Below are 21,162 nucleotides of genomic sequence, written 5' to 3' on the forward strand. Positions count from 1 at the left end.
GCTGTTAGCCCCGTGAAACGATTGCGAACTGAGTACTCCTTTCCCTATCTCTTCGCAGAGGAGGCCTACCAAAAACTGGCCAGCGAGACCCTGGAGGAGCTGGACTGGTGCCTGGACCAGCTGGAAACCTTGCAGACCAGGCACTCCGTCAGTGAAATGGCCTCGAATAAGGTAGGAAAAAAAAAAACCGTGTGTTTCCATCTATCCAACCCCCCCCCCATCCCATCCCGCCCCTTCAGTTTCTTCTGTGCTTTGCTTTGTTTTCCCCGCCAAACCTGAAGGCTCAAGAAGGAAAACGTACATCTATCTCAGCTTTGGGAGAAGCTGTGTGCAACAGAATAGCGCTATCTTGATACCTTGATCTGTTATCTAAGATAGGTTCATCAGATCTGGATTTTAAAAAGCTCCTTTGGTCTGCCATCCTGGCAGCAATTATTGTCCACTTCTGCAGCTTCCCTGTAAAAAGGATGCGTAAAATTGGGCTGAAAAATTGGTAACGTTTATGGATGGATATCATCCCATTTTATGCATGGTTGCTTGGAAGCAAATTCAGTTGAAACTCTATAAAGAATTGGTCCTAGGTAAACACATATAAAACTTTGGTAAACAAATATAAAACTTTGCCCACAAACCTAGCTGTATTAAACACTAGGTTATGTCACTAGCTATGGATTAATTAGAGGGCAAACTTGAAAAGCAGTACAGATTTTGAAACTCAAGGGTTTGTCCTTCAAAGTAAGACAGAAGGAAGATCAGCTTGGGTGGGTGCTAAGAATAAATTATATTAAAATCTAAAGTTTCGTATGCCATTTAAAGGTTGTGCAAAAATTCTTTTCTAACTTAAGATGTTAAACCAACATCATCAATTTACAACTTACTACGATGTTGAACCACCCCAGAGAGACCTTCCTCTGCATGTCCACTCAGTACTCAGTGCTAGAAAAAACCCACTGCCACCTCTGTTTAGATGGCAACTTTCTGTCATATTAAAGTGATTTAACATTTCAAGAGGTAGTGGATATCACCTATTTTGCTTTATTCTCCTGGTTGTGTTTTAGTTTATCTCTGTATGCCTGTTTGTCAGATCACATCTGATTAGAGGAAGAAGCACTACTCTTTAATACTAAGAACGTAATGTAATATAGTCATGATAATTTTTCTCTGCACTTCTGGGTATTTAACTACTGGATTCTGTTAATTACAGTTGTACCAAATTCTTGCATGGCAAAACTTTCAGGATGCTTTGATTCTGCATTTACTTAGATCAATTGTATGATAGCAAATTTTGATTTTTTCAGACAATGTACATTTTTTACTGAGTCTCCCACTTTGGTTAACGTTCCTCTATAACACATCTATTTCCAAGAAAGCTTTTTTTTTTTTTTTTTGCATTTATTACTTTACATTTTTAGGGGAATATTTAAAATATAGTCATTTGCTTAAAAACAAAATGTATGAAGTGGTCTTGAATATCACTAATGCTGGCAGCTGAAAAATGATTATTTGCAAGTAAAAATGCAATACAAATAGCACATTTTTTGTATGCACGCTAACTGCAAGGATATGTGCACAACTGGTCTAATTTTAGTCGCCTCTGCCCTTTAGCCATTAGTAGCTGACTGTTTCTCATATTTGTGTCACATCTAATGTAATAAGCTTAATGAAATACTTAAGGATAGTAAGAAGGGTGTTTTTTTGTCATATGTGGTAACGTTGTTTCCTAAGATTTTTTCAAGTCAAGTTTTGCTAGCTTTAATTTTTGTGAAAATATTCTAGGAACAATAAAAATACCCTATAACTAACTTTTATAGACAGCAGATTACTTTAGCTAGATATTTTGCTTTTCCTTTAATTGGTTGACATATTTTATCTATCATAATATTAGAATGGTACTGGAATTGTGATAATATCAGAAGAATCTTTAATGGTGCTGAGTAAAAGAAACATTCCATAAAGGATCCACTTTTCCCGTCACTTCATAAATAGCACCATCCAGCCATGGTTTTCCATAAGAATACAACAAGCTGAGTTGCCATAATCACTTTGAAGGTCAGATTGAATGATGCCATCCTTTACATCAGCAGTGAAAATTTATACTGCAGGCACACAATGGTTGGTTTTATCTTATCCTTAAAATAAGAGTGTGTCCGTTTTGATTTCTTTGTTACTAATTGTAAATTCTATGTGCCATCTACCCTAGCTATACAGTCCTATGTATACTAACTTTCAGCTATGTTTTACTTTACATTATAGTGACTTGTGTTTCATGATCGTAGCCAAAAATTAATTCAGTGCTGGTGACTGCAGGGTTTCTTTGACATTGTATAATCCAAGTAGATGTTCTTGAGCATGAACACTAATTTTTAAAACTGTTCATCCTATGAAAAACTGATTTCTGCCTTTTTTTAAAAATGGACCTCCTTGCTCAAAAGTTTTTTGTTTTCTTTGTATACCAAAGAGTGCTGCCACAAAATTTCTTTCCAAGATATATAGAGTAGATAAAGATGCTTGTTCCAAATAATCCTAAGTAGGCGTTTTGTGTTCCCAGGAACAATGCTGTACATAGTTTATTCACACTGTGTGACATAGTACATTGTCATAAATGCATATGTATTCACGCACATGTAAATCAGAAACTTTTAGATACCTTTTAATCATCAAAGTAACAAGAGCGCTTTTGAGTTGTAAAACAAAGTCATGTAAATGCAATTAACATTAAGTAGCTAACTAGGGTAATTTTGATAAATCCTTGCTACTGAGGAAATTATCTTCTAGCCTTAATTCTGAGTCTTGGCTGGTGTTTCACAGGTGGAGATTAGTTGAGTGTTTGACTGGCTCTAGGGCAGAAAAGCTTGCATAGGGGAGAGGATTGCTGTAATCTATTGACGTCAGTTTGCTAAGTATAAGCCGGGATTCCTTCCAGCCTTTTAACCTACTTGCAGAAATCACGACATAATAAATGGGCAGACAGTGCATTACAATGCCTGTTTCTCCTTAGTTTTAACCCAGCTGAGTCTGCCTAACCATGCCATAGTGTTGATGTAATTTATTGAGTAGAGACAGACAGTATTTAGCAATTTGCATGCATAATGCCCAGAGCAATTTGAAAATCCCAGATGTGCTGGTAAAGTAATAGCACTAACATATTAGGAGGGCAATTGTCATTCCTCCCTTTAACATTCAAAAAATGATATGTTTATAAAATATTCATAACTAACAATGAAGAATTATACTATAGTCGCAAGTAAGACATTGTATGTACAGGTCATCCTTGACTTACGACCACAATTGAGGTCCAATTTTTTTGATGCTAAGTGAGACATTTGTTAAGTGAATTTTGTCCCATTTTATAATTTTTCTTGACACAGTTGTTAAGTGAATCACCACAGTTGTTAAGTTAGTGACATCATTTTTATGTGAATTGGGCTTCCCCATTGACTTTGCTTCTTGGAATTTTGATCATGTGACAATGGGGATGCTGCAACAATCACAAGTATGAAAAATGGCCATAAGTCACTTTTTTCAGTGAGGTTGTAAATTTGAACAGTCACTAAATGAACTGTGGTAAGTCGAGGACTACCTGTACTCCTATAAACAATAAACATTCTATAAAATTAGAAGTCCTTTGACACTACATTTTTAAAGCTTTATTACTCTGGTTGGTATGTCTGATATTCCATAAAAGCAAGATTTAATTAGTGCAATACACTGATTTTATATAAATTAAGCAATCATGCTTAACCATTTTTTTGATAATTTAACTATAAATGAGAAAAATCTTGCAAATTCGTATGTTTATAAGCATATAGGTAGCCCCTCAACTTATGACCAATTTAGGATCAGAATTTCTGTCGTCACTGGTTGCAAGTTGAGTCGAACCCAATTTTATCATTTTTAGGTGTATCTGCAGCTGTTAAGTAAACCCCACAGCCACAAGTGTGAACCCATTCTTCTGAAACGGGCATTTTTTTTTTGCTGGAAACGGGCAAAAAAGGTCACAAATTACAATTAAGTTTCTGCACGACATTGCAACCAGTCATAAATGCAAGACAGTTGCCAAGTGCCTGAATTGCAATCGTGACTATGGGGCTTATGCAGAAGTCATAAGTGCAAGGACCAGAATTATTCCAGTCCCATTGTAACTTTGAACAGTTGTTTTAAAAAAAAGTCCGTAAGTCAAAAATGTCCCATACATTCATATTTGGCTTCTTCATAGCAAAACATACCTGTTGTATCACTTAAGTATATTAGTATACTGATATACAGTTGCTTAATACATCTATCATTCTCAGACAGAAATATCTGTGGGAAAGATGGGGGAGGGGTAATTGTCAACTGCCTCCATCCTATAGATTCTTCTGTCCCATAGTTATCTTTCCTCATTCAAATTTAAGTACTAACTATATATACCCTAGTAAAATCCTCCTTGCTACTGTATGCTGGCAATAAGATTACTTAACAGGATTTAAGAGATTCAGATTGTTCGTTTCACGAAGCAATACTCTGTATATCCATTAGTAATATAGGAGAGATGGGGAAAATTGTATGTAGAGGAACTGGTAGACATCAACTTGTGATAATGTTATAGTCGGATCCATGTTTCAGGAAAAGGAGTTCTTGTCCATATCTGCATTGACAAGAATCAGAGTTAGAGGCAATTTATGTGAAAATATTATTTCAGTAAGGGTTTTCCTCTCAAAAATTTTGACTGCTACTTTTTCATTGGAACGGAAAGGAGGTCAAAGGATGTACATATGCTAGAGGAAGAAGAAAGAATTCAACTCACATTCTCTCTGTTCCTACACACACACACACACACACACATACACACACACACGATGTTTAACTAGATCAGTAAAAGACACAATAACTATGTGTACACTTAGGTTTTAACCTTGATTAGTTGTGTATGTATGTGCATATTGTACAAAGCACTTGGTTATTTGTTATTGAATATGTTGCACAGACTCAGAAACTAATTCAATAATCACATTAAATATATTATACAGATCTATCCCCATGGTGTATTTGAACACTGCCTGGCTGAAATTACAACTATATGTACAAAATGACATAGTGACCAATTTCCATGGACCAAGTAATGTTTGCACGTGCCTTAAATTCAAGCAATTTCACAGATCATTTATTACAACCCTTAAATATTATGATGTATTTTACCATTGTTATAATAGATTAAACTGTTCCAATTAGAGAGGAAATATAATGACACATATGATTAAAAATAATTTACTTAATCTGATTTCTTATATAACAACCATTGCATAAAATAAATTCATGAAAAATATGTATTAATGGTTTAACAAATGTTGGTCCAGTGGCAAAGCAGATTGATACTTTCTGTTGACCGTTTAAAATAAAAAAGTAACAATGGATCCCATAACAGCTGCAGTTGATTATATGATTATGCTCTTATATAATGTCTAGTAATGCAGTCACAGTTATTTGGTTACATATTAATGGATTTGGGGTTTTTTTTGCCATTCTTGGTGGGAGGGGGGAAAGCCAACAGTGATGAGATATATATTTACCATTTTTTTAAAAAAAGTTATTTCTGAGTAATATAAATTGGACATTGTTGAGACATATCATTTATCCATTCAGGCCAGGATTAGTAGCTCAGATTGGTGTGGATTTTTTCAAGAATTCACAATTTAAGGATGCATTTTTCTTCCATCTTTGATCTTAGAATATATTCTTCCCAGTTGATGTTCTTCAGCAGCATTAGATTCTCAATTATAGGAGTTGACATCTGACAAAACACGGGAACTTCTACCTGACAGAGCCAGTTATCTTGATTTTTTTTTCATCTAGATATTAAAATATCAAAGTGCTTTTGGGGATTTTGAATAACTTGCTTCTGTTTAACAATTTGACTCTACCTTAATCACAAAAAGTGGGATAGGAAATTCATTTCTTCATGAGGCTTCTGGAACAGTTTCTGCCTCTTTTTGTGGCATATGATTTGGCTCATTGTATATAATGCACTGTGTTGGTAGAGTCAATTAAATATGGTGGAATTAACTTGAATAAATGGAGCATGGTTACATCCTAGCAGGGACATTGCCTTAAGCTCTATAAAGTATCAATGGCTTGCAGGAAGGAATAAAGCAAAGCAGTATTTATTTATTCATGTGTGCACGAAAATTATATTTAACGTGTCTCCTTCTACACACCTCCTCCCTTTTATGCTTTGGCATGAGATACAAGAATGTTGAGTCTTTGTTCTACAATGCAGGAGAAGGAGTGTCTACTTGCTTTAGGTACTGCCTGAGTACACAACAGCCTTTTTCTCAGGTAACCAAGGAGATGAGCATGGGTGGGATGGCTAGGTATCATTCTCCCTTGTAGGAAGGATTTGTGGAAACAACAATAGAGTTGTAAAGAAACATTTCACAAACTTTGCCTGTGCAAAAGCTTATTTAATTTTTTGACACTTCCATACAATTTCACAACTGAACAATGATCCTGGCAAACAGAGAGAGTTGCTGATGTTGAGATCCATTACCACAGTAGTGCAGTTGATAGAAGAAACCCAGATAATAATGGTGGTAGTTTGTGTATCAGAGTCCACTTGATTTGAGCTAGAACTGATTTGTAACTGAGGAATAGGAAGTGGGAGCATTTAGCTGGAAATAAAAATGTTCTTAATATCATTCACTTGCAAGGATATTCCAGTCATTCCTATAAGTAGTATTACAAGGAAGCTATACATAAATCTGTGAATCAGTCATACATGATAAACCTTTCAGGGATTTTTGACATCCCTTATATGCATTCATGAATTGGTTTTACAAGATAAAATCCCCAGGTCAAGCTTCCATATAATTTATTATAATTTTATTGGCAACAATAGAAAAATTACTTGCTGCTGTCTTTCATACTTTTTTTAAGTTCTCACTATAGCCTGGTTTATTATTGGTTTTTCTATATACATAACCATAAAAGCAAATCTGCTTTTTCTGCCATTATTTTGCTGAGTTCATGTCGTTTTATCTCATCACTCATTTATCTTATCACTGCTTCCACATCCTTGAGCAAAAAGCCACATATATTTTTTCTATTTAGTCATATACTTGACAGGGTAGCAGAAATGCATTTCATATTTTTTTTGTATTGGTGACTAAACTGGAAAAAATGTTTCTTCTCAACTTTGACCAATTAAATACATACATCTAATTAAGAAAATTCATGGAATATAATGTCCCAGTAGGGCTACAATCTTAACCACACTTGAAAGAACTGAAGCCCAATTTATACAGCAGGACTAAGTTCTAAGTAAAGAATTATTGTCTTCATTGCAGTTGAAATTAAGAAGTAGTAAACCCTTTTGAATGAACAGGGTTTTTAATCATACCTCTGTCTTTAGTTAAAATAGCATTTAGTCCATAAATCCAAATAATGGGACATAATCTACTAAGATTTGTTAAAAGTAGGCATTCTGTGTTTGTTTCTAAGCATATTTGAGTATGATGGCACATTCTATATAGAGGAACAAGAATTTGGATCTGGTGCATGTATCCACCCTATAGGATTGTAATTGATCCTAAAACACTTACCAGGATGCAAGCATGAGGGGTGGGGGTAAAATCAAGGAAACAACTTTTCTGAATATTCGCTGTCCTTACTTGTTTGCTGTTTTAATATCAGTATCTATTCTGCCCTTAATCAATTCTAGTGTATAATATTTCATTTTTCCATCCTCATTGTATTTACTGAAAATAGTATTTCCCCCAAAATAATTTTACTTATAAAATGGCAAGGTTCTTTCTGATTGGAAGATAGACAATTGCAATGAACAATATTAATGATTCAATTTTTTACTTAAAGTTATTCCCACTAACTAGGATAATAAGAAAATTGATTCTTTCGAATTTTAGTGTTAGAGAAGATTTCTGAAGATACGATGGATAGCAAAGAAAACAAACATAGAACCTACCGATGCAAAAATCTCAGTTGAGGCACAAATAATCAGATTCATATTATCATATTTTGGACACATTATTTAAATCCCTTGAGAATTCCATAATACTGAAAAAGGTGGAAGGACAACAAAGGATGACCAACATCAAGGTGAATAGACTCATTTACACTAACATTAGGAAGGTTGAAGAGTGAGATCAAGGGATCATCATCACCTAGAATGTCGGTTTGTTTGATGAGAGAAAACACCAATGATTCTTTCAGGTTTACTGACGATATTGTAATACGGTCATACATTTTTCCTGTCAAATATATTTTGGAGAATAAGAATATTTCAAGGTTATTTTTCTTTTAAGTTAAATGTAGTGATTTATTTCCTAGAGAATGGCTGAAGTTGTAGGAAAGCATAAGTTAACGAGCAAAACAATTGTCTCCCCTCCTCCCCATCCTTATGAACAAGGCAGAATTATTGCATCATAAATCTCTTGCTCTTTTTTAAAATCGCTTCTAAGCAAACTCCATATTTTTGAAAATTATTAGAATATAAACCACACGATGCTCCTAATTTAATTTGATTCAAATGTAAACTCTATAATCTATATCATGCCTTCTAGAAATAACTGGTGTGAATTATTCTGCACCTTTCTCAAATATTGCTGTGATTCTTAGGTATGCTTAACTCTAGAGCAGGGGTGTCCAACCTTGGCAACTTTAAGACTTGTGGACTTCAACTCCCAGAATTCCTCAGCCAGCAAAGCTGGCTGAGGAATTCTGGGAGTTGAAGTCCACAAGTCTTAAAGTTGCCAAGGTTGGACACCCCTGCTCTAGAGACTTTGGTTGCACACATTTTTTTTTGCAGATTGTTGAGTCTGTACCCCTAACATGTATTCCCTGTTACAGCTATAGCTTTTGAAAAAGTGTTCCATGATAACTGCCAAGCACCTGAATTTTGATCACATGACCATGGGGATGCTGCAACAGTTGAAAGCATGAAAAATGGTCATAACTCCCTCTTTTCAGTGATGTTGTAACTTGGAGCGGCCACTAACTGAACTGCTGTAGATTGAGGACTACCTGTATGTTCTTTGGATTTGAATAGGCTAATAGTGCAGTCCTATAGGTCTTTATAGAAATAAGTCCAGTTGAGCTCAGTGATATTTAGGATGTGCCTGGATGGAATGGATAACTTCCTAAGTGCTATTGATTAAATACTTTCTGTAGGTGTTCTTTTTTCTTGTCCTTAATGGGAGTTTTTTTAAAATAAACCTGGTTGAAAAATACAGAAGAGTTATTGATAGAAAGCAGTGTCTGGGCCTCCTGCGAAATTCCGTTCATATTAAATGGCTTGCCTGGAAACAGTCTTTAAGAGTCAAGACAAGGATAGGATTGTAAGTTTAAGCACATAATGAATGTTTTTGTTTTTTTTAAATAAAAATAATAAAGTAAGGACATCAGGATTCCGATGCCTTATATGTGAAGCTAAATTTTTCTACTTCTGTTAGTAATTACGATAAAAGTGGAATCTGCTTTTCTGTGTCCACAGCTTAAGTATGGGAGCATTGTTCTATTTTTCTCTGAAGTGTTTATGTTTACAGCATTCAAATTTCCTTTGGTAGCAACCTCCAGCATAGTGCAAAGTGTTCTTCTTGTGTAAATCACATTTGTTTCTGAAAAGTGTGTCCAAGTATGAGAAAGAAAGCTGCTTTTCTGAATTGTGATGTTGTGCTTATTCTTATCATGGTGCTGACAGATCTGTGGATGCCTGAAAACTAGCAACCTGATCAATGTGAACATGGGCAGTGATGTAATAACCTCTGTTCCTCAAAGAATTTACATAGTTGGAGTTGTCTGGAAACTGGGAAAGCCGTTATTAGTGTTATCTTTAAATGTATAGTGACTGGGCCCAAGTAGTGTGAGCTAAAGTCTTGTCTCATTCGAACAAGTGAAGTCATTTGGCAAGGTGGCTTGACTGTGTGGATGCTGCATTAGTTGTTGACTTCGTTGGCAGATAAACACTCTGTCTTGACATAACTTCCTTCTGGCTTATGTCTTCCTTATCCCTTGGGGTACATTCCCATCAAGTCCGCAAGAGAAGCAAAACAGATGCTTGTGCTCCAGACAGAAGAAAAGCAATACATTCCAAAGTTTAAAATCCAATATCCACTAAAGAATGAGTAATAAAACTGCACACCAAGCTGCTGTTCTAAGACTGGGAACAACAGCAAGCGATGTTAAAATACATAGAGGTTAATCTGCTTGGCTACTCATAACTGTCCTTTTACCAGCAGTATTTAAACTTTCCCTCCTTGCTAACAAAAGGCAACTCCTGGCAAAACCCCAGGCACTACTACTGCTCAACAATTCTTAAAAGTGCCATTCTATGCAGAGTTGTAAAGAGCATGCTCAAATTCCTCAGCATCTCTCTCCTCTGCTGCATGCTGATCACTTCAGTGGCTGCTGCGGGCTCTCGTTACTGACAAATCGCATGCCGTGCTGATGCAGGCACCATAATAGGAAGCACCTAGGCCTGTCATAAACAGGTTTGAAGAAAAAAAGTGCAGGTCTGACGTATGGCGTGGCCATAGCAACAAGAAGAGATGAGGTTGAGGTTTCCATTTTGGAGTATAGGCAGGCTAATATAGCTCTCTTTAAGGAGCCAGAAAGTGCCTGAAAAAAGCTGTGTCCATGTGTATATCAGCAAAAATTTGCTTGACCGAGACTGCCTCAAAACCAACATATTTGAATGCAACTTTTAGGGGGCATTTAAGTGTTTTGTTTGAACTGATTTCTATCACCTTCAGTTACAACATAAAGTTTTGTTGGAGAATGATAGTACAATTACTCCTACAAAATACTTTTCTGATCACTCAGAGCCTATGTCTTTTGGGGACTTAGTCATTAAAATAGAAAGGATATAAATTTTGAATAAGATGACTGTGAGCTCCTTGCAGCATGAAATATGGCCAAAGTTTTTTGCACCTGAATTTTGGATCCAGGTAAGATTCCATTTAATGTTTAATAATGATTGCTGTCCTGTCCTCCTTTTTTCCTTTGATAGTTAAATTAGTAAATCTATTTTTTTTTTAAGTTTGGAAAAAAAAGAGTATTTAAGGTATCGGGTTAAATAGCTGCTTATTGGAAGCACTTTAACCATATGATGCTACGAAGATTCTGTTGGAGGGTATAGAATAATTCATCTTGATGCATGTGGCAAGAATCTATGAGACTGAGTATACTAAATCCGTATTTTTCCAGTATTTTATTTTGCACCATTAAAATAGTGCTAAGAATTGAAAATGTATAATATATTCTGTTCCATCTCAAAACTGAGTTATACTGGAGCAGGATTATTTTTTAAGGAAGTAGTATTTTCTTTTTCCCTCCTTTCTTGTTTGCATAATTATACCTGCTTACAGATCTTATAAAATCATTAATTATAGGAACAATGGAATTATTCTAAAATTAATGCAATAAGAGTTAAAAAAATAACAGTAGGAGAATGCATGTTTTGACCTTAAGATTAATTTTGAAATTTTGAAGAATATTTTTTAAAGAAGAAAACTAGTGGCTGCAATGATTTGGTTAAATGTCTTTTTTAATGCATTCCCTCACATGTGAAAAATAAATATGAAAATCTTTAATCGTTTAATTGGTATGGAAAATTAAAGTATAATAAAAATGTGACAAAAGTAGGATTTTTAGTTAAGAAAGAACTAAAGAATCCGTTTCTTTCTGCAAGTTTCTGACACTAATCTTAAAATCCAGACATAGGATTTTTGAAAAAAAATATTAATGTAATATTAGGATGTGTCTTTTTGGCAGTAACACGGCTAGAATAATAAATAAATGAAAACTGCTGGTAGACCAAAAAAAAATCTACCTGCCTGCTAGTAGTTTCTTTATTTGTATGTGTTACAGGAATACGTACCTGTGAAGAAACCCCCTGGATGCAAATGTGGGTGTGACTTGCCTTGCTGGGCACTTAATGGAGTTCTTAGTTTTTGGTTGTTGGATGTATTGATTGGCAATAGTGATGATTAGATTTAGTTGTCACTTCTTCATGTAGACTCAATGGAATGTTTTCATGGAAATTGTAGACTCACTGTGTTTCATTTTATTTATACTGTATAGTATATGCCAGTGATGGCTAACCTTTTTGTTGTCGCGTGCCAAAAGAGTGTGTGTGTGTGAGAGAGAGAGAGAGAGAGAGCATGCATGCATGCTTGCACCCATAATGCAATGCACGCATGACCCCTCCATGCTCCCCTTGCATATGCACACAAGATCCCCCAGGACTCCCTCCACCCCATGTGCACGCACCTCCCGCATATGCCCTGCCTTCCACGCATGCGCAGCCGATACCCAAAAATTTGCTGCTTGATAGAAGCTGAAATTATGTCAGAAAAAGTTTTTGTGGGCCAAATCTAATTTTGTCGGTTAAATAAAGTGCTATCCTTATTTCAAGGGCTGAAGGAAGAGGAAAAAAAGTAAAAAGTGGGATCAAAAGTACATGAAATGCCCGAGGTTCCATCTGCATGTGATAATTTTGTACAAATGCATTCCAGACAAGCACTCTGATAATTCTGGATCATAGCAGCATCTATCTAACTTTGCTTAAAGTTGACATCTGTCCCTTGTTTCACTTAAAATGTAAATGAATAGAATTTACATTCTACTACAGCAATTTGATGCTGAAGTTTTCTTTGAAGTTTTTATTTACTTATTAGATTGATATCTTTTACTTGTATAGTTCAATGTTGCATACATAATACTCCCACCTCCTGTTTTCCCCATAAAAATACTATGTAATGTGTTGGGTTGAGAGTAAGTAACCAGTGCAAAGTCAACTGTTGTATTATATATATAAGGAAAGACTGGAACATTTCCCAACCATGGTCCTTAACCACTGTTCTAAACTGTCTCTCTCTTCTTAAAAAATGCTACTGTTTTTATTGAGGAAAAGTGATTTTTAGCCCAGCATTAGAATTTTTGGGTAATTAAAATCTGTCATCAATTTTAATTATCCAAAATAGCAGTAAAATGAGCTTGCTGTTTTAATTTAATTTAATTTTTTTATTTATCAAATTTTAAGAATGTGTATGTCATCCAGTATTTTACAATGAATATTTTTCTTCAAATAGTCTCTACAAGGCGATTGATAGCAAAGGAAGATATATATCGTATTAGAAGCAGTCTGTAGCCATTGTTTCCTGAAAGGAAATGGAGAATGAATTTGGTGTGGCTTCACAGTGTAGTAGTCTTACTGTTGCTGATAAACAACTTTTCTGATAAGGAGAGAAAGGTAGATTGCATAGTGGAGAAATATGCTTGTGAATAAAGACACTTAATAAATGGGTCTAGGACAACTCACCTTGGCCAACTCGCTGTGGCCAATTTGCCATGGTCAACTCACCCCAGCCAGTTTTCTGTGTGACAACTCACTGCGGAACAAGAATTACACTAATATCAAAGAAATGGTGGAATAGATTAGCAATAGTACTTAGACTTATATACCACTTTACAGTGCTTTACAGCCCTCTCTAAGCAGTTTACAGAGTCAACATATTGCCCCCAACAATCTGGGTCCTCATTTTACCAACCTAGAAGGATGTAAGACTGAGTCAACCTTGCGTCAATCATTTGTCCCATTCTGCTTGTGAATAAAGTATGATTGTCTAAGATAGTTTATACATCACTGGTAATATTTTAGCTTCTAGATTTTAAGTAACATTGAAGTATATGTCTTTTCTACTACCATACCATCATGAAAAAGACCTATTTTGCCACCTTATCTTTCTTTTTATGATAAAGTACTTATTATATATAATTTTCAACACTGCTTTTATATTGCCTGCTTAGGATAGAGATAAAGTTGAAGCAGAAAAATAATTAAATATATAAACTATTGCAGCGACACTTGCAGTTCTCCAGGTCAGTTTTTCTATTGTTTGACCTAAAATTATATTGGACTGTGTACAATGTATATATGCTGCAATAACAAAACAACAAATACTTAAAGACTTTTAGTGAAAAATCATTAGACCAGTATGAAATCGTCAAAATTTAATTTATCTGCAGAGATAAGGCTGTCTTCCATTTCTTAATGCTTGGGTAATACCCGCTGAAAGTAAGCAGTCCCGTATATTATGAGATCTTAAAATCTGAACGTTTTAAGATGACAAACTTTTGAGTTACCTAGGAAACACAGTGTTAGCCAATGTAATGTTTGATGCCGAAGTGTGACATTGACAGATTGACAGGTATCCATAACTATTTGAGCATTCTAGTCCAGCTGTAGTTTGCAATTGGATTTGCTTTTCTACAAGAATTATGTCATTTGGACTAGCTAAGCAATTATCCTAGCAGCTTAAATACCCTAAGTACAAGAGTCCTTTTGAATGCTCAACTCTTTTTTATATGCATAATCCTTACAAAACTTAAGTGGTTTTCAATTTGTGATGAAATATGTTTTTTGTTTTGCTTTTTCCACTGTGGTCTTTTGGAAGTTGCTGAATGTCACAATTGGCAAAGCTGGCAGAGGTTTCTGGCAGCTTTGAGTTGTGTTCTGTTTCATAAATAATATTTCTCTTAACTTCAGAGTCCAAAGGCATATTGTTAAAAATACAAACCTCTCATCCTAAATCAGTGGATAGAATTATCTGAACTAAAAACAGCCCTTTGGTAGTCAATAATTCTAATTCCTATTTTTTTTCCAACTGAAGTCATGAAGCAACAACCTTTATAAAGCTAGGTAGAATCTGGAAATGGCCAGTTCTGTACTGGAGACCACCCAGGAATTGTGCATACCCAATCCTGAGTTCTACAGTAGACAAAAGGCAGGATATAAATGTAATTGATAGAATGGAACATAGATAGAATCTATGTTCAAATATCTCTGCTGCCCTTGCCCTATTTAGTGAAAGAGATCATTACAGGTAGTCAGACGTCTTTGCTATTGTCTTGACTACTCTGGGTCATCTAGCTGGCTAGCATTAGTTAGATAGCTCCATAGTGGCTGTGCTTCAGAATTAGTGGGTGAAAGAATGTTGGATTGGTGTAAAATGGAGTGGAGAACACCATATCTTGGCTTGTGGTAATATACTCAAACTACCCAGTACAAATGAATACAGCCTTTGGCATGCAGAAATACAATCCTTTATATCTTTACCAACTTTCTAGTTCAAAACATAGCTACCCATTATGAAATAATAAACCCGTATGCAACCAAAACCACATAGATTGGTTAAAATTTAATTATGAATTTTTTAGGCTATCTTCAGCTGCCAATAAAGGGGAATATTTGCAGCTCAGGGTTGAAATAAGGGCTCCTTGGTGCTCTCTGTGCTTGGTTGTTTCCTTGGCAGATATTTCATTACCCAAACTAGTGCTAACACTGATGTTACCTAGTTTGGATAATGAAACATTTGCAAGGAAACCACCAAGGTCAGAGAGCATCAGGGGACCCCTTTATTTTGGGCTAATTCAATGTACAGTATTATATTAATCCAGGATTAAATTATACTTGACAGGAATAAGCAATACCATTCATTTAACCTTTTTAGTATGGAAGATGATTGTCACACTTTAATAATATCTGAAGCTTGAATCAACAAGTCAAAAGGAACCATCTTGCAATGTGCCTTTGAAATACTGATATCTAGTCAAAAGTGATATATAGGCTTTTGCAATGGCATGTGCATGTTAGGGCTTTACTGAGTTTGTTTTTGTATTGGTTCTGTTACCTAGCATTCTATGAAGTAGTGGCTAAAAAAGAAAGTGACACAAAAAGAATTTAGCAGCATGCTTTTACAAATTAGGGGAATAACACAGGATGGGTTGGAATACTGAAATTTGACAGCAAATTCAGTTCTAAATTGCCTCACAGACAAAAATGTTTTTTTTTATATTACAATGCATTTAATTTCTTTAATTTATATATAAAGTAGACTAAAAGCAATTTAAGCCAAATGCCATTGATCCCAGGACAAATTAAGCAGGTCTAACTTTGGGTTCATATGGGGATAGGAGGTTATCAGTTGGAATTATATATAGTGCTGTGATTTATTTTCCAGGCGATGTTTTCAGAGTGTTTGGGAGCAGGAAAGCAGAATCCCTGGTGCGATATTTGTGCTCCTGCATCTTTTGGAGATTGAATCTATAGTCTGCCCTGCCTGACTACCTATGAATCCTCTATAAGTAACTTTGATCACATGATGGAAGATAGGCTGGATAGCAGTATGAATAATAACTGAAAGAAGATCACGTATTACTATTTTAATTATGAATACCACATATTGATGTCCAGCTGATCATCAGAACAAGAGTTTAGTAATACCAAAATGTTTTCAACTCACATAAATGCAAACTTGTACTTATACCAAACAACTAATATTATGAAGCTGCAACATTTGACAAATACACATTACAGTTATATGTTACCACATAATATAAGACATGTTATGAGGTTTTTTAAACATGATTGTTATACTTGAAGAATAACAAAATATGTGGGGTTTATTTGGCCAATTCCTGATTTGTTTTCCTTCAGTTTCAATGGCAAGATGACCAATAATACGAAAATTAACTCAGGAATATAAATAATGTATCTACACACAAATATTTACAAAAAGGAAAGACCATCTAACCAGTTGCTTGTGGTAATACTATGGTAGACCAAGAAAGAACATAGGCATTTGACAAATAAAAATAAGGGTGATGGTGAACAGCCTATGTAGAGTATACTCATACAAGATAAAATTTAAATGTCATGGTTATACTTCTGGTTGTGCAGAGGAACCAATGAATAAGTTCAAAAGGTTATAAGGAAACAGAGATTTAGGTTACTATATTGATGTATTTCAGAGGAATTTCAGTTGAAAAGACCATTTCCTTCAGTTTTTGGAAGTTCACAGAAGGCTGCCTTCTACAATAATTCCTTGGTTTGGTGGCACAATTTAATTATTCCTAGAGTAGAGAAATCTAGAGTATGGCTTTCCTATGTGGAAACATGCAACAAAAGCAAGAATGGGAAACTATTAATAAAAATGGCAAATATGGAACTGAGAAAGAACACAATGAAACAGTCCCATTTCTGAAATCTTAATTAACACAAAGTAATGATCAGGATTGAGTGGCAAGGAAGTATTTATTTATTAGATTTATATCTAGAGGCTATTCTGTAAGTTCTTGACTGTCCAAAGAAGTGGTGTGCAGTTCATTATTGAATAAAGCTGGGTTGGTTCTTAGCTTAACTATGTATGCCACTGAGATAAAAGGCAACAATTGGCAATGCTCTTCTTCTCAATCCATCAATTTCTGCTAATATCAATATACAGAAAGATGCACAGCTGCAAGATCTCCTGTAACAACTATTCAACTCCTGTAACAAATTTTCAACTATGTTGAAAAGACTTTGGGAAACAGGCCCAAAAGGTCCTGCCTAGGAAGCAATCACATGATGTCTTACTTAATGACTGCTTCGTTCAACAACTGAGATCCCCATCCCAATTGTCATAATTCGAAGATTAGCTGTACTTACATTTCTCCCACTGAAATCAATATGACATTGTCACCTGGCATCCAAATGCACTGAGGCATTTGCATCTAAATTAAATAACTTTGTACCATATAAATAAGAACTTTGTACCATATTTCCGAAGATAACAGATTTATCTGCTGTGCATCAGAAGATTTCAGGTCATTCTTAAATACTTTTTATATGAATTTCATTATTCCTTAGAAAAATGAGTTACAATGTAAGTTTAAAGCTCATTCTTGCCATTTCCATAGTAGTGTCATTGTTGCTTCTCTGTCTACATATTTTATAAATTGCATTTGAAGCTTTAGCATTCTCCCTTCAAGGCCTAATGACACTCATTCCACACATGTTACTTCATCATTTGTTTTTATTCACATACTTTGCTGCTTAAGGACAAACTCTATCAGCAATTCTCAGTCATGACCCTAAATGCCCTGGCCTTAGGAAGTTATTCTTCACATTTCTTGTTTCCTATGTTTTTAAACTTAACTAACCTTATCCTGTCTTTTCATGTATTTGTGTTACTTCGACATCCTCTCGGGGAAGTATACTTGCAGAGGCTTGTGCTCCTTCTATTTTGTTTCAATGGAGTATTACTTCGTTAATAAAATTATATAGAATATCACAAAAGAGATCTGAAACAGATTGGATAAAGCGTCTTTAAAAAAAAAAATTCAGAAGCTGTGCATTTATCTTCTCCTAGAGAAATGGAATATTACCAGACCTTAGGAGAAGGAAACACTTATAGAGGCAAAATTTATACATGCCCTTGATACTTATTAAGTGAAATATTTCAAAGGGCATTGAAATCTGTCATCCAAACATTAGCCAGAAATATACCTGCTTAATTTGAACATGATTGCAGTCTCATTGTGTATAAGCTTTGTGTTGGGTCTCTTCATTTTTACATATCTTAATACATTTGTTTATCCATTATATTTGTATACTACAAGGGCTTAAGCAGAAGTCCTGATGCTTACAACCTTTAAAACATCCATGGTACAAAAGTAAAATTAAAACATCTACAGATAGTAAAACTTCAGTTAAATTTGAACATAATTCTTAGATATATCCAGTTCATAGGAAGTTATTAATATTCACTCATGACAAAGTTAATCTGGAAGAGCTCTGTCTTTACCATCTTTAAGAAAAATATTAAATAAGAGTAAACTCTGAAATAAGATAAGATTGCTTCAAAGAGCCGGGGCCATAACATTGGGGGTGGGGGAGAGATCTGCAAATCAAAACCAGATCCTATTTAAACAAAAAACTCCAGTTTTGCTTTTCAGTGCTCATATTATCCTGAGACGTGGGGTATTGGGTTGGATTTAAATTATGTAAATTTAGTCTTTGTTTTTGTTGAGTGTATATAGTGAAAGTTGAAATCTAAAAAATCAGCGAAAGTTCCTTCTGTCTTTCTCCTTGTTTCTATATGTAAGAACACCTCAATTAAGAGACTTTTTTTTGGTTTTTAATTGATTAGCCATTTAGACCACAAAGAGACATATTGCTCTGCAACCAAACTTTCCTTCTTTAATGCAAACTTCATTGAGATGAACATCAAAATTCAGTGGAGGATTTGTAATCAGTATAGATGGAAATATAACTGTTATAAAATGTGTACTCTAATTGAGTGACAATTTCATTGTGGTGCAAAACACAACTCTAGAAGCAAGTGATAGATAAATATAATGTTATGAGGTACAGCCCTCTTGTGGTATCATTTGAGTTATTTTTTCCCTTCTACCAGTGTTTCAAAATGACAATAGGCTTTGGAGCCAAGGTGACCACGTTAGCAATAATGGGCTGAATTCATTCCCTGCTCTTGATTATGCAGTCTTTTTATTCTTCTTTTATTTTTTAAAATAACATTTTTGTTATATCTTTGGAACTTCATTTAACAAAGTTTGGATAGATTTCATTGCATTATAATTTTCTTGGTATACATGAACTTTTGGTTGTATGTTTACAATATTTATATCTTATGATAAATGAATGCTGACTGGATGAATTTGGCTTGCAGTTTGCACACACTTTCATTTATTTTGTGGTATCAAATGCCATATTACTTTCTCTTGTGGTTTAGGATATTTTAGCCTTTTCCCTGTCCTCATTTGGTTCTAAGTCAGAAAGAAATAAAGACAATCAGATACCCATTTTATAGGATGCAGACCTGTAAATTTAGTCCTGTTTTTGCATGCACACATTGGCAATATTAAGAGTTTCTCTGAAGGCTGCGTAGAAAGGATTAATATTTTCACATGCAACATAGAAGTTCATTCCACATACCAACCCATGAGGACGACAATAGTTTTGTTGTCATATGACAATATCCCTTGATTGTTTACATCTGTGTTTTCTAGATTAATTTGTCTAAGCAGACACAGATTACTCCTGAGAGGAAAGTTAGATAACTGTTTTCTTACAGCATTCATAAGATCTAAGAAATGTATAGTTATAAGGAATGTAAACAGTTTTTTCTGTTTAGGAATGAATTTCCGTATGCTCAACATTTGAAATACAGTCTTAGAGGAATCGGTACAGGAGATAAAAGTTTGTCAAAACTAGATTCATCCGGATTAGAACTGGAGCATGGCCCTTCAACCTGACTGTATGTGCTTAGTTACTGGAGTTGAAGGGAAAGTTTGAAATCAAGAAATTTTGCTTTGTTAACCATATTCCCAATGTTAAATTAGTCCAGAGGCTTCCACTTGCTAGTCCCTTCTTTTTCATGTCTGAATACTTATTTGAGTCTCGTTCTTACTCAATCCAGCAAATCTAAGCTGCAGCCATAGTTCAAATATAGACTTTACATTTTCACATCCCCCCACCAGTTCACGCAGCAAAGAGTTTGGAAGCTCTCACTTTTGCTTTAGAAATGACAGATGCTTCCTTTAGTCTATTCTCTTCTGCCTTTTGTTAGCTAAAATAAATTGATTTGGTTATTAATTAACAACAGATGGAATCATACATCTTCCAAGTTCTGAGTTATTGGAGACAGCTGCTTTGTTTAAAGCATATTTTAAAAAACAATAATATGAGCTATTGGCTACAAGTTAATTCCCTGCACTAACAGTTTACAGCAATAAAACGAAAGAGATTGGTGGTATAAAAGACTTAAACAGGTGATTTGCACATATTCTTATTTTTAATTTATTTTTATTTTATTCAAAGAAGTTAAAATAGAAATACCAAAAATTTGTAAAGAAACAAAAAAAACTAAAACAAGGTATTAAAAAAGAAAAAGTGCATTAAAAAAAGGACTAGCATATATTAACTGGATACTGTGTAATATATTGCAAGGGTATTAGTTTCCCATATCTTACAAAACAAGCCCAAAGAATTTTAAACTACCAAACTACTAATTTTACTATTAAACTTAAACTACTAAACTACTAAAAAAAAGACAACATTGAAATCCCAAAGCCCTCTGGTAACAAACTTAAATTGTAATTAACATGTAGAAAATTTATCATAGCTTGTTAACTATCCAAAATCATCCCCAAAATTAACACTGATTGGTCCTGGATCAAATATCCACATTTGTTGATTCTTAATAACATTTCTTATCAATTGTTGACTGAACAAGATGAAATTCCCCAGTTAAATATGATAAATCTATTCCTCAGTCTGCTTCAATCCACTTTAAAAAAAACCAATTATCACTTATCCCCTCAGACAGT

The 21,162-nt window shown here is 34.6% G+C and overlaps 1 protein-coding gene across 8 annotated transcripts in view; it reads left to right on the top strand.

Moving 5' to 3' along the window:
• Positions 1-21,162, top strand: part of PDE4D (phosphodiesterase 4D) — a 700,504-nt gene that overhangs the window by 641,681 nt on the left and 37,661 nt on the right. For all 8 annotated transcript variants that reach the window (XM_087958384.1, XM_087958385.1, XM_087958383.1 and 5 more), the window contains one exon: positions 59-171. In XM_087958384.1, the coding sequence (XP_087814510.1) occupies positions 59-171 (113 nt within the window). The remainder of the gene's footprint in view (positions 1-58; positions 172-21,162) is intronic.

Source organism: Notechis scutatus, chromosome 2, assembly GCF_049901735.1.
Source record: "Notechis scutatus isolate UNSWTSFEM ecotype Mainland chromosome 2, rNotScu1.2, whole genome shotgun sequence".
Lineage (NCBI taxonomy): Eukaryota > Metazoa > Chordata > Lepidosauria > Squamata > Elapidae > Notechis > Notechis scutatus.